The following is a 13,954-nucleotide window of genomic DNA, read 5'->3' as shown; positions in this document are numbered from 1 at the left end:
TGTGCCTGACCAGCATTTGGTCTTGCTGTGTGGGCTGGATTGTGGGCAACAGATTTGCCCCTGTTTGCACTCTGCTGGGAAAGCTACAAAGAGAATATGTGTGCAGAAATCTAGTGCTAGCATAAAAGCGTGAAAAAAAATTCTGTTCAAACATTTCAGGGAAAAAACATTTGGTGCTTCAGGAACTGAACCTCAGTCTGGCATATTCCAAGGCAAACCTATCCACATTTAACGGTCGTGGTCATGCCTGTTTCTAAGTGCGTTGGTGCAACCTTAGCCTTTCACTAGCACTTTGTAAATGTGGCTGAGGAGATTTAAAACCTGAGAAAAAGAATCTTTGCCCTGTCTCTTGAGCTCTCTCTGTTTCTTGCATTTAGGAACTCACCTTATTAATATAAATATGAGCTGTTTGCTGTGAAGTCTTTCATCTTTGCTGATGCCTGAGTTCCTTCCTGTTCATATTTGCCGAGTATGGTGAAATGGAGATTGTGGCAAAAGCAAACCTTATTGCTGCTGCTCTCAGAAGGCAACTGCCTAAAAGAGGATATAAAGGCAGTTTCATAAGGAAAGAAAATCACCAGCATGTTTAGCTAGAGGAGACTGACCCATTATAACCTAAAGAAGAGTTGAAGTCATTTCAGGAAAAGGAAAGATTTATCTGGCACACCATTCCCTTTGCTTTCAAGGTGAAGCTTAATGCCTGCTTACATCCTGATTTTCCCTGTTCATTTTGTCCCTCAGTCGTCCTCATTGCAAGAAACACATTTCTTGAATTTCATTTCTCTGTTTCCGTTATCTTTCCAGGGGTGAAGTCCCCAGCAAAACCATGAGAGTACTTGGGCCAATCTTAGGGGGTGGAACCTGTCTTAGTGTCTCCATACAGAGCAGTTAAATACTGGATGTAGCTCCCTTGTGACTGGTAGTGAGATGCAGCAGCACTGCACAGTATCTCTCATTTCCTTCTTAGATTTTGCCCTGGTTCATGCAGCCTGGCTATCTTTGCAACCAGCTGGTGAAATACCCTTACAATGATTCATGACTACAGCTCCCCTCTGCTTTCCCTCTCCATCTGTCACTCATGAGACTCCCTCCTCTCCTTGCAGCCTTCCTGAGGTGCTGCCTCTGCTCACGCAAACCCCTCTTTTCTTCCTACTGTTTAGGCACTGAGACAAATGACTTCATGTATAAGCTGGAGCAGGCTGACCTGATTGCAGCCACCCTTTCCAAAGGAGACTAAAGATGTAGGCACCGTCTTTGCAGGGCAGGCTTGACCATGGTGTCAGCTCACTGTTACTAGAGAAAGCCCGTGGCTTTTTAAGAGGGCAGGAGTGGCACCCTAAGCCAAGGCAGTGGCATTAACAACTTTCATTAGGGATGAAAACATGGGGCAGGGGGGCTAATTGCTATTCAGCCCTGTAAAGATACAGTCATTGACTTCTTTCACAAAGGGAGTTCTCAGGATTCGTTTGTCAGCGTGCAGGTGTTTGGTGAGTGTGGGAGGCAATGGAGGCAGGTCCTTTCACTGCAGCAGCTTTGTCAAACAGTCTCCATGCTGTGCCAGGCCTTTTCAGTCAGCAAACGTTTAAACAAAAATATCCAGCAGCATAATCCATACTGTGAAGCTGCTGTAGTAAATAAGCAGGTGGGGATCGGCTTTTGAGAAAGGCCATGCTGTTCATTGTTACTTTTTTGTGCTAAATACGGAGAAGCAGAAATGGGGCACAAGGGAAAGGGAGACAGAGGCAAAGATCGAGTTTGACTGATTTTTCACTGGAGTGTAATTTAGGAGGCATAGTTAGAAACTCAGTAATACTACTTTGGGGAGAACTTGAACTGCTCCACGCTGCTGTTAACTTGGTATTTCATTCAGCACAACAGCTGTGCACCAGATGCTGCACGTTGCAAGAAATATAATTTCCATCTCAACCACTAGCTTTCAGAGCAACACAGCTTTGGAGACTGAGGCAAGTGTAATTTCTCTGACAGCCTCCTAGAAAGAAAAAAAAACCATCTGTTTTGTATCAGAACTGTTGGGGGGGACGGGACGGGACTATTAGGGTGGCAGCTATTTGTGCATTCTGCACCTCATGAGATGCTCAGCTTTCATCATATTGATGTGGAGAGGTGACAGTTTCTGGTGACAGGGAGTGTTTTGATAGCCTGTACAGCCTGGGGCTCTGCCTGCACATAGGGCCCTGAGGTGGCTGCAGCTGCAGCCTGATTTAAACCTTTCCTCCTTTCCTTCTGTGGAGTGGAGCCCAATTAAGGCATGTGTGCACTGCGCTGGCTTGTGGTGGCATATAACCTCGAGCTGGTACGTCCAGACAGTGCAGCATCACTCCATAACAGTAATTCATCCCCTAGAAATTCTCGGAGTGTCACCACAGTACTACATGTAGGGTAGCAAGTGCCATCCTTCAAGAAGCCCAAGGTAGCACTACACTGATGTCTTCTATGTTCCTCTACTTTCCCACCTCAGGATCCAGCACATACTGACTAAGCATCCTGTGACCATACACTGAAGGTAGAGCTTGTGCACTCCCAAACTTTTGAAAGAGTGGCTGTGTCTTTGATCATCAGATATGAAGTCACTTAAAAGATATCTGTGCAAGGGAAGATGCACAGTGAGTTCACCCATTCCAACACACCCTCACCGTTCCCAGCTAGCATCTGTACTCTGAAGCATCCCTGCCCATGGAATCGGGGGTTGGAACTCTGTGATCTTAAGGTCCTTTCCAACCTTAACAATTCTATGATTCTATGAAGGACAAACAGGGAAACCTACGAAAAATGTGAAGTAAGCATTTGAACAGCTCCTTAAACATGGCCATGAAGTGGCTTTCAAGCCCCTGCTTTATTCATTATTATCCCTTTGTGCAACAGCTAAACAGATCCACTGTCCAGATTCCTCTGGCATGAAGAAAGACACAATCTGCACACACACATGGGTGTGTGCATGAGCTGTCACAGTAGCTCTACTATTGATTGATTTATTCCTTATGTGGCTCTCCCCTTGTAAACTCTAAATGGAGGGGTATTTCAAAAGGATCTAAAAATTCCCAAACCACAGCCCACTGCTGTGGACTGTGCTTCACAGCTAAGTTTTGCTGGTTGCCTTTCACCTCACTCCTTTAATTCTGCAAGTGAGCCTCCCTCAAAGCTGTCCCACAGAAATCAACAAGAGAGATCATAAGAGGGAGTATATACAAGGTTTGTGGGTACGCTGTTTTGACCCAAAGGAAGAGAATTTCACTGCAAAGAGCTTAGAGTAGAAAAAGAGAACACATGAGAAAGGCATATTTTTCATGAGGAACCCACAGCCAAATTTTCCAAAGCATTCAACAGGCACAACAAATAAATCTTCAGTAATGTCTCTCTTTGGGGCTAAAAATCCAATCCCAGCCTTTTTGGGAGCTATGGCCAGGCCAGTGTCAAAGGACACCAGAGATACAGCAATTATTAGTGCAAGGTAGCTCACAACCATAAAGATTAAATGCTGGATGTTAAATTTGAAAGAACTCTGCCATTACTGAACACTAAAGGTGCTGTATTTCATAGTGCCTGAGGTATTCATGGTACTTCAGCCAGTTGTCATTTTTAGTGCCTGACTGGTGTAAAAACAATCAAAAGAAACATATAAGGTATGAAAAATAGATTCAGTGTCTGTATACAGGCATGCACAAGCAGCTAGGCACAAACATCTTAACCTGCCTCAAACTGACATTTGTTATATCTATTGTAGCACATCAACATGATCCATGAATAACCCCAGCTATTACTGCAAAATGTGTCTGACACCTGAGATTCCACAGCATCAGGATGATTTACTGCAAGAGGATTCAGTGGGCTTTTCTTTGTAAACGAAAGAGAAGGAAGGAGATCTGCATGCTTTTCAAACTGAGGGAAGACATGACTATTACTACAGAGTCATTGCAGCAAATTAGCATCTGGCCTTGATTTCTCTTTCTTTACCATAAAAGAACTACAAACAAACAAACCAACCCAAACCAAAACAAACCTAAAAAAACTGTTCAGTCTTTATATTTGGAAGAGGAACGCTTGTATCATAGAAAGAGTTTCTCAAACAGGGAAAACATAGTAACAGACATCAAACCTGAATGGCCTTTGAATTAACCTCAGCAAGAGGAACGGGTCAGTAGTACAGCAACAGCATCCCTCTGTTGGGTATTGTGACTCCTCTGACTCCACATACTGCAAGATCTCAGAGCTTTGGCTGCTGTCCATGACCACTACCACAATCAAACTATGGCTGATGAAGATGTAGGAAATGGACATCTAGGTCATGCTATTTAAATTTTTCAGGGAACATTAATATTTTGGTTAGCTGTGAAAGTAAAGGCATCTGCTTTGTAATCTTTGAGCATCCACTTTATAATAATCCAGGTCTGACCGGCAAGATGGCAACTTCCCAATTAACTTCTAGGGCTAAAGTCTTGTAAATTTACTTTGGCTGAGTAATCTTTAACTGAAATTAATCTGGGTGAAAATGGTATGCCTTCTTGTAGAGAGAAGAAAGCAAAGCAGACTTTGACCCTTGAGACTGAAAGAAAGTGATTTACGTATGAGAAGATAGGAGTTGTGTTTTGGGATTATAGCCCCTCTCCAGAGCATTGTGTGGACAGTGGCCAGCACCAGATGGTTCAGGAGAAGGAAGGAGAGCTCTTGCAGGAGGCATCTGTGAGGTGATCTGTTGCACTGCACGCAGTTGTTTGCAGCTGGATCTCTAAACACTGTGTGAAGCACAAAGTTGAATATGCTTTCCAAAATGTTTGTTATAGTAACTTGGCTATTATTTTTAAGCATTAGAAATTCTTTTTCTGTAGCCTGATAACGTCTTCATCCCACGGCCATTGCATAGAAATCAGAGCTATAGCCTAACTCTAAGATTTTAGAGTCCACCTTTTAGTATATTCCATACTAATTTGTTTTTATCTTTTTTACAATATCATCTTGGGTTTTTTTATCATGATACCATATCATCAGGTTTTTATCTGACTTATGTCATCTTGATCATTAGTTATTTTTGTTACTTTATCGTATGACACATTACTGTTCCTTTCCCTCCAAAGTAAACAAAGCCAAGCTTTAGAGTTTCTTTCCAAATTTTATGGGCCTTTAATCATTATTATCACCCTTCTCAGAGCTTTTTTTTACCGTAAAATGCCCCTTGAGAGTAGTGAGCAGCTTTGGACACTGCATTTGAAGTTTGGTTGTAACATTACAGAACAGTACTGTGTCTCCCATCTCATTCATCTCTCTTCACACATCTTCTGGGCACTCACATGTATTCCCCAGACTGCCTTGTAGATTACACTTCAGTTTTTCTTGCCCTCAATTAATTCCTAGAAAGAAATAGGAGGCAGCAGAACAAGCCAGCTTCATAAATCTTTATCTGGTACTAGCAAGTCATTAGGCCTGTGAGTAAAGTCTCCATCTGTTCCCAAAAGAAACCACAGCATTTTCTACACTGCGTCAGCATCTGCTATAATATTTCCGCTCTCAGAGATTTCTTGAGTTTTCTCCAAAGGTCCCATATGTCAGCTTCTTCCTTTCTCTCTCCAAAGAAAAGTGAAGAAAATATGCAACATGCAAACAAAAACTAGAATGGCAGCAGCCCCTTCAGGAAGCTGTGCCCCTACATCATGGGCCAAAACTGATCCATTTTGGGAAAGAGGCCTAAAATAAGAGCAGACTACTACTTTCTATAAACGAACACAGCTCAGTAATAAACAAGGGCAGCATGGCAGCTTCCAGCACTGCTCTTTATTATATCTTTGTTCTTTTCAAGCAACTATTTCATCCTAGCAATCTGGCACATTAACATCTATCATGACATAGATCGGTTTCAGTTCATATTTCACCTGCTACATGTGTGTGAACTCTGGGGGACCTAAGGGCAGCTGATTCTTGCAGGCCTGGTGCAAGCAAAACTCACCTTGAGGCTCCTGTGTGTTTTGCCTCAGCACAGATTGAAAGTCTTGCAAATCATTATTGGTTTTTCTGCTGCTCTGACTGTTGCTAATATGAGTATGTACTAAAGGGTTTGAATGAAAATTGTTTAGGAAAGAAAAGGGCAGGGAGGGGGCATGTGGGAGAAACACATCTGAAACATTTTTGAAAATGCCAACTGGCTTTGCTTTGTTTGTAGCTGGTCAAGCAGAACAGTGGCACTTGAGCGGCTAATCAGTAGCTCCTACTCCTCCAGAGAACAGTCAGCTCCCTTCACACTTGGCACCAGTGCAGCATAGCTGAATACCCTTGTGTTTGCTTATTTTCTTGGCAGAAGTGAAAGAGTATGAGCCCCCATTCGGCTCTAAAGTGCGAGAACACCCCTGTGTGGAAAGCATGAAGGACAGTGTCCTAAGAGACAGAGGGCGACCTGAGATCCCCAGCTCCTGGCTTCATCATCAGGTAAGAACACCACATGTGAACAGCTGGGAGCTGCACTGTACATTTGACTGCTTCCTGAAGTCTGAGCCTTAGATCAGTGCCCTGCTCAGCAGGCTGGACATCTCTTTTGCACAGATTAGAGCTCTGTCACATGGTGACACACTGGTGCAGCAGCAGTTAAGGCACCACAGTGCTCTGTATCACACCTACCCCCAAGGCGTAGGATTTCTGCTGCCCACCACTGCAATCTGAAAGTGACCAAAACAAAAAGATTGAAAACCTGAGATCTGACAATCATCCAGACAACCACAGAGTAATTAGAGCCTTAAAGCACACTGTGTGCAGGCTCTGAAAGGTCAAAAAGAACAACTTCGCACAAGGGCCCCTTCAGCAGAGAAAATAAATCTCAGTACTTTATCATGGAGACCAGTCATAGTTGTATCCCAGCTGTTGACAAGTTTAAGAAAATAGGAAATGAGTCTTCAGCAAGCGAGTCTGGTTTTATTCAGGTTGCATGTTAGCAGTCTGTTTCCCTTGCAAGTCATGAAGCACTCTGCTAGCTTTTCCCCATTCATTGACACCATGGTTGCACTTCCTAGGTGATAGTAGATTTCTCAGTAGATGAAACTGAATGGAAGCATGCCAAAGGCATGCATTTCTTCACCTTTGCTATGAGCTGTTTTATCAGCAGAGATAAAATGAAAATTATATCAGAGAAGAAGCAAGGCTTCGTTGTTCCACTTTTCAGTGAAATATGTTGAGTGGTCTTTACAGACAAAACACATTGTGGACATTTATAAAAGCCCAGGCAGACAAGATCAGCTAGTATTTCCATCAGGAGCAATGAAACACCGCCTTTTTCATTCAGTTGAGATGTTAAAATCATAGTCTAACACCTACTTAAGGAAGGCCAAGTGAGTGGCCAAAATCAATCATCTTTCTAAACAAGAACAGTGCATCTGCCACCTTATGACTATAGCAGTGTGTAGCCCCTTCCTGGACCACAGGGACTTCCTACTTATGTAGTCATCTGTGATAAGTAGGGTTATTGAGGAGTGGCTTTTAACTGGGGAGGAAAGCTGTATTTTGAGGGACATGTGGATATCTGATACTAGCAGCACTAAAAATCTCTTTACGTTTTTAGGAGCCATAGATCTTATTAGGAGCCAACTATCTTCTAACAAGTTGAGCTGGAAAGGAGAGGTTATACAAGTGCTCATCTTGATAGAAAATAACTAGTTGCAGAAGTTCTATAAAAATTCTGGATGAGCTAGTAAAATGAATCAGGAGTTGACTGCACTTCTTTGTTTTCCACAGAGGAAAAATGAAGTCTAAACTAGTAATACATATGTGGTAGTTTATAAGAGCCCAATTAGCAAAGCAGAAAAGAATCTTGAGCCTATTCATTTGAGAGAAAAATAAAATAATATAAAATGTTTAAAATTAGGAACAGTGTGAGAACATTTCTCAGGATATTCAAAAGACAAGGTCTCACATGAGAAAAATTAAAGAAAATAAGGGTAGATAACTGCTTAGGGAAGCAGAAGATCAATAGGAAGATCTCTGGACAGCAAACCTGAGGATAAACAGGGTTTTATCAAGAGCAAAAAAAAAAAATCTAACTTTGTACTAGTCTGTTGCTGGATATGAAAGATACTGCATACACTAATAAAAAAGGCAGAAGTGTTCAGCAAATATTTCTTTTCTGCATTTGAAGAGCCAGATGACCTGCATGTAGTAGAAGGTGATGAAGGCGCCTAAAAGCACAAGTCATTGGCACCAGAGGAGGCCTGGAGCAGTTTAGGTGGCCCAGAAAGTTGTCTGCATTCAGGACAGAGCCCCACTGCAGTGTGGCACTGCACTACATGGCAGTAAAAGTGGGCAGTACCACTGGTTAGGCCTTGCAGAGAAGTGTCCAGGAGCTCATTTTACGCACAGCCAGTTGTAGCAGCAGGTGTAGGTGTGTCAGCATGCCCAGAGTGCCTGTGTAGGGAAGCACTGGGCTCAGGATCCCCATGGTGCTCAGGCACCACAGCTGCTCTCATAGCAGCAAGCCCGAGTGTGTGCTTGAGGTACAGGAGTAGAGCTAAACTTCATCGCCTTTGGGTTTACATAGCAAACAAAATGATTGCAGATTGGGACCTAAGTGTCCTGCATTCGACGTCAGATTTCTTCCCTGTGTAAAACCCAGACCTCACTCTGCCTTCAGTACAGGGCACCCACCAACTGGGAGGACCAAGCATCTCCGCTTGTGTGTCACCAGGATAGGCAGAGCTGGCTCCAACAGAGTTCAGCTAAAAGTCTAAGGCAGGAAATAGATGCTTGATAACACACTCACAAGACATTTAATAAAAGTGGATTTAATACCCTTCATCTAAATCCTTTCAGGGTTTCACATTGTGCTGTCTAAAATGCAGTGATGCATTGGCTTCCGCAGGGCTGTGACAGTTTGCAGCAGCTGAGAATCTGCTTTAAGCTCCATAGAAGTTGACCTTACTGTAATGGCTCTTCCATATTCATTTCCTTCTTCTGCAGGCTTGTTTTTGTAATGAACTCATTGTTCATTGTGATGAAATTCTGGAGTGGATTTGCATATTACAATTTCCCTTTCCCCCACCCCCCCCTTTAATGAGATTTGTTGCACTGCTGATTTCAAGTTAATGTTTAATATTTAATTTAATTTACTGCTTGTCATTTCAATGCCAGCAGAAAACTAATGTTATTTGTACACAGACAATAATGTTCTGCTATTAACATTTGACATCAGTCAACATCACCAATTAGGTAAATTATGCAATTAAGGCAGTCTTCTGGAATGTTATTTTTTTTAAATGGGAAGTTTTAGATAAATCCTACTTAACGAGCTTTTAGCGTCATAAAGCAAAGTACACAATTTGCTGGCAAATACCTCATGTTTATAAAATGCATTACAGAGATGCAACTGTGTTTTGCTCCTGTAAATACATGCATCAGTATTGAAATGAAGGTTAAATAGTTACATCTGTGAGTGACGTATTTAAGTGTTTGTGGGACTGTGGCCCATATTTGCACATAGATTTAGTTAGTCTGCAAGAAATTAATAAAGAGTTTATGTAGGGCTCAATATTGCTGACAAGCAGAATTTCTTTTGAAAAACTCAAACAGAATTCACATACACAAAGGCATGGGTTAAGTGGGAAGTCACATTATCCAAGAATTCTGATCATATTTATTAAAAAACCCCAAAACTACTTGATTCTATAGCACCAGTCCAAAGCATCATTGTTCTTGTTAAAATGATCAGAAAATACATTTAGTACCAACTGAAGTGGTGAAAATACTGTAATAGGGTTTCTTCGAAAAAACAAAAAAACCCAACAAGAAAAGCATGCCCACATATATGTAGCAGAAGAGCCCACAGAGCACTTCCAGGACACACACGTATAATGCCCTGAACTTCAGAGGACACTAACACAACTAACACACATGGGCTTTGGCGGTACCTGGCCCTATCATGACTGCTCTCTCTGTGCTTTCTGCAGGGCATACAGATGGTGTGTGAAACTCTTATTGAGTGCTGGGACCATGACCCCGAGGCCCGGCTCACGGCGCAGTGTGTTGCGGAACGCTTCAGTGAGTTCAAGCATCATGACAAGCTCTCAGGAAGAAGCTGTTCAGAGGAGAAGATTCCTGAAGATGGCTCCGTGACCACTGCCAAGTAGCATGCACCCGAGAGCTCCAAAACGGGGAAATCACTCCTAGATGCATTCACCTTGGCAAAGAAAGAAGTCTCAATCACTGACTTGACTTACTTCCTGGAGGACTGAGGCTGTCACTACTCCCTGTAGGCTCTGGCTCTGGACAGGAAGATGTATTCACGGAATTAAAAGCCAGGAGTAGGTGTCATACCCTAGTACTGGCTGCTGGCACCATGTCATAGGAGGAGCTATATATGTTAGCACTTCCTCAGGAAATGGGATTTGAAAATAGCTAATAACATTATGCACTTTATTAATGCCTGTATATAACTATGAAAATGCTATTTATATATATACATATATATATAAAATGTGTGTATGTATATATATATATCTATCTATATATCTATAAACAGCCATGCTCTGAAAAAAAAAAAAAAGAGTTAAAACAAAAACAAGTGCTTCCAGGAAATTACTGATGTGTTGGAGATCCCTCCGCTTATGGTCGGAGCCTGGGGAGACTGGCATAGCACAACACCAGCAATTGTGCACTAAGCGCTCTGCCAAAAAGATAGGAATAATATCTGATAAGAAGATGGCTTTCAAAGCATGTGCAGTAGCCAGCTGGCTGTGGGCCTGCAGTTCACAGTTGCAGGAGCAGTCTCACATAGGACAGACCAGTTTGGCTTTGCAGTTGTAGCTACATGGTCCAGTCTGCAGCACATCTTGGAAATTCAGGCGTGCCTTCTCCCTCTCACCTTAACACCGACATCCTCAGTGTCCCAGAATGAAAGTTCATGGAGTTTTGGTCCCTCCCAAAACTGTTTTGATATCTGTTTTGATACAGAGGTCATTAATGTTACATGTTTATTGCTTTGAACTCAAGCTTCTTGCAAGCAGGTTGCAAAACATCAGCAGGATGAGTTTTTCCCTCCTCCCATCCCCACCCCCAAACGATACAAAACAAAACAGGGCCAGCAATCCAAGCAGATGTTTTATATTTGCTGTGCTTTCTGAGTGCAGGCAGTACTATTTTTTTTCCATTCCTTTTACCTTGATTGTGTTGCTGTAAGAACAAACATTTTTTTCCCTATACATCGTGTCTAATTGCTTGACACTCCACAGCCCATGTCCTCTCTGTTTTGTAGGGAAAAGTAAAGAAAATGGCCAGTGCCTTTTATTTTTGCAGAAGGACCTTGGAGGGGAGGGAAAGCTCCATGGCATTAGGTTAATGGCATATCCTGCTGTCAGCACTGCCTGCATATAGGGCAACTCAGCAGTTAAGAGAAACAAACCAAAAACCCAAGAAAGACAATTTGTTCCAAAAGCATCCCTCAGACACTGTTTGCATTCTTTCAGTTCTCCAAAATGTTTAAGGCAGTTGACATCACATTTGGCCTATATAAATGACAGCAGTGTGTTTAATAAGTGCTAATAGTTTTGCCTTCAGGAGTTTTGCCATGATTTTTTCCACATTATTCTTCCCTACAGCATGTAAGCAGGCCTTGGAAATTAGAAATTCAGCCAGCACAAACCAGCCCTCTACAGATGTAGCTGGTGTAATTTATTAAACACAAAGACAAACAGTGATATTTCTCTAGAAGACATTGCTGTGTAAGTCAATAGGAATCATACTTATGCAATAGGAGTTAAGGTTTATGTTGACAAGTATTTTATTTGAAATGGTTTTGTATCTGCTTTTTTATTTTCCTTTCATTTTAACCAAACTACTCAGAAATATTTAAGCAGAGCAGGGCAAAACCTCAACAACTACAGTGGAATTCAGAGGATATTATGTCAAATTTTTTTTTTGGGGGGGAGGGATGTTTTTCATAGAAATAGTGAAGCGTGGGCAGGGGCAAGAGCTGCGGGCAGGGGCTGCAGGAGTGGGGTCCACTGCCCTCTAGCCATGCACCTCGGCTGCCCGGACTGCAGCCCGTTTTCTTCCTTCATCCATGATGAAGGTCAAGGCATGGTGTCCAGTCGTTCCTGACAATACTGACATTTTAGGGGGGGGTTTGTACTACTACATGTAAAAGACAGTTTTATTCTTTTAAGGAATGTTTCACCTGTACATCATGTATGAAATAGGAATGTGAACAATATATACTCTTGTATATTGAAAGTTTCAAGCACTTAACTTGCTTTGTAAACTGTTTGGGGGTTTTTGGTCTGTTTTGTTTTGTGTAAAGCAAATGTTTATTGGAGCAAATAAAATAACACAGACTCCAGTTTGTCCTTCATCTCTGCAACATCCAGAATAGGAAGAGGACTCTTCCTAAAATGAACCCTGTCTTAAAATGATTCAGGCCCATTCCTTCCCACCAGAGGCCTGAATGTCATGATCAGTATGTCCACTGGCCTTTCCACATGTCGTTTTCTAATGACTCTTTCCCTCACTCTCCATCCTGCCCTTTAGCAGAACAGCACTAGCAGATACCCAGACTTGCTGGCCCATTAACCCCTGTGCTGTAAAACCTCCATAAGTCTCCGAGGTAAAGGGGAATGGAGAATTCACAGATGATGAGCTCATACTTTTAGGTTCCTCAGTTCTCTCTGTAGGCATGCCACTTAAGGACATCGTTTAGTGGTGGACCTGGCAGTGTTAGGTTAATGGTTGGACTCCATGATCTTAAATATCTTTTCTAACCTGAATGCATCTATGATAAGGCTGTAGTTAAGCCTCAGTCATTTTGTTGCTGGTATTAAAGTGAGCCAGAAGACAGCCCACTAAATCTGTGTAACTGAGAAGTGTACGATTAATATGCCTTAAGTAGCCTTACAGCTACTGCTGTCCACTCAGAGCTTTCACCTTTTTACGGTGACAGTTCTCCCATGGAATACATGATGTAGGCATCTGAGACTCTCCAGGCATTACCATTTTTTTCAGGGGTTGTATTTTGGTGCCAAAACCTCCACCAGAGTTTATGCTTGACTGCAATGAATATCTCCTTAACCTTCATGTATGGATTTCCCGGTACCAGCACTTAGGTGTCTTCATTCCTGAGTTGAGCAGAATCACAGGTAACTGAGGCTGGCAGGGACATCCAGACCCTAGGCAAACTTAGCATCACTGATCAGCTCCAGCATTTGCTGGTGCACTGGTGGCACTGGCTACCCCTCACCAGTCCCCACCGCTGGCCACATGGGGATCACATGGGGCAAAGATCTTCAAGCCCTGACATCCTGTTTACACTGGCTAAGTCCTTTGGCATAACAGAGCAAACTAGTGTTGCAAAACCAAATATAAAATGTATTCAGAAAATGTAGCAAACTCCACAGACTTTTCAGTCTTGAAGTGCGCAATATCCTTGAAATAAAGTGCACTATATCCTTTCAGTTATTTTTTCTTTCAATTTTGCCCATCTTTCTTAGCCTAAATATGGTATTCAATATCCTTCTGTAAGCAGGTCTTTATTAGCATGTCAATCAGCCTTTTATTGGCATGGTACACAGCAAGGAGGCTCCAGCTGTGCAGTGCAGAAGGCAATCTTTGGGTGAACTACTAAACCATGCAATGGTCTAAACCGGATGGCAAAGTTTCCTGGCACAACCTTTCTCTGTGCTAACCATCCACACAATTCCCAGCACAATGGAATTTCACCCCCTTTTATGGTATTCTCAACTGCTACTGGGATAGACATGAATAACAGAAGAAGAAAAAATCATGACCCAGCTCCTTAGGGGGGTAAAAAGGAAAAACAAAGGTATTAAGATGCAGTTATTCTGAATGCTCCTGGAAACAAAATGGGCCACATGTAGAGCACCTGCAACGTAGTCATCTTGTCAAGCCAGCTGTGGTGGGACCTAAGGGCTTCTTTGGCTTTGAGAGGAACATTGATTAATTTATTTCCTGATCTTTAGCT

At 42.4% G+C, this 13,954-nt stretch overlaps 1 protein-coding gene across 3 annotated transcripts in view; it reads left to right on the top strand.

The window, feature by feature from the left end:
• Nucleotides 1–11,374, top strand: part of TGFBR2 (transforming growth factor beta receptor 2) — a 56,991-nt gene extending 45,617 nt beyond the window's left edge. For all 3 annotated transcript variants that reach the window (XM_061362636.1, XM_061362635.1, XM_061362634.1), the window contains 2 exons: nt 6,305–6,432; nt 9,933–11,374. In XM_061362636.1, the coding sequence (XP_061218620.1) occupies nt 6,305–6,432; nt 9,933–10,112 (308 nt within the window). In that variant the 3' untranslated portion in view covers nt 10,113–11,374. The remainder of the gene's footprint in view (nt 1–6,304; nt 6,433–9,932) is intronic.
• Nucleotides 11,375–13,954: the final 2,580 nt, after the last annotated feature.

This window comes from Neopsephotus bourkii, unplaced genomic scaffold, assembly GCF_033783945.1.
Source record: "Neopsephotus bourkii isolate Nb327-2 ecotype Australia unplaced genomic scaffold, CSIRO-AGI_Nbou_v1 NB_1132, whole genome shotgun sequence".
In the NCBI taxonomy this organism is placed as follows: domain Eukaryota; kingdom Metazoa; phylum Chordata; class Aves; order Psittaciformes; family Psittacidae; genus Neopsephotus; species Neopsephotus bourkii.
The sequence above is the reverse complement of the archived record's forward strand: the minus strand, read 5'-3'. Positions and strand labels throughout refer to the sequence as shown.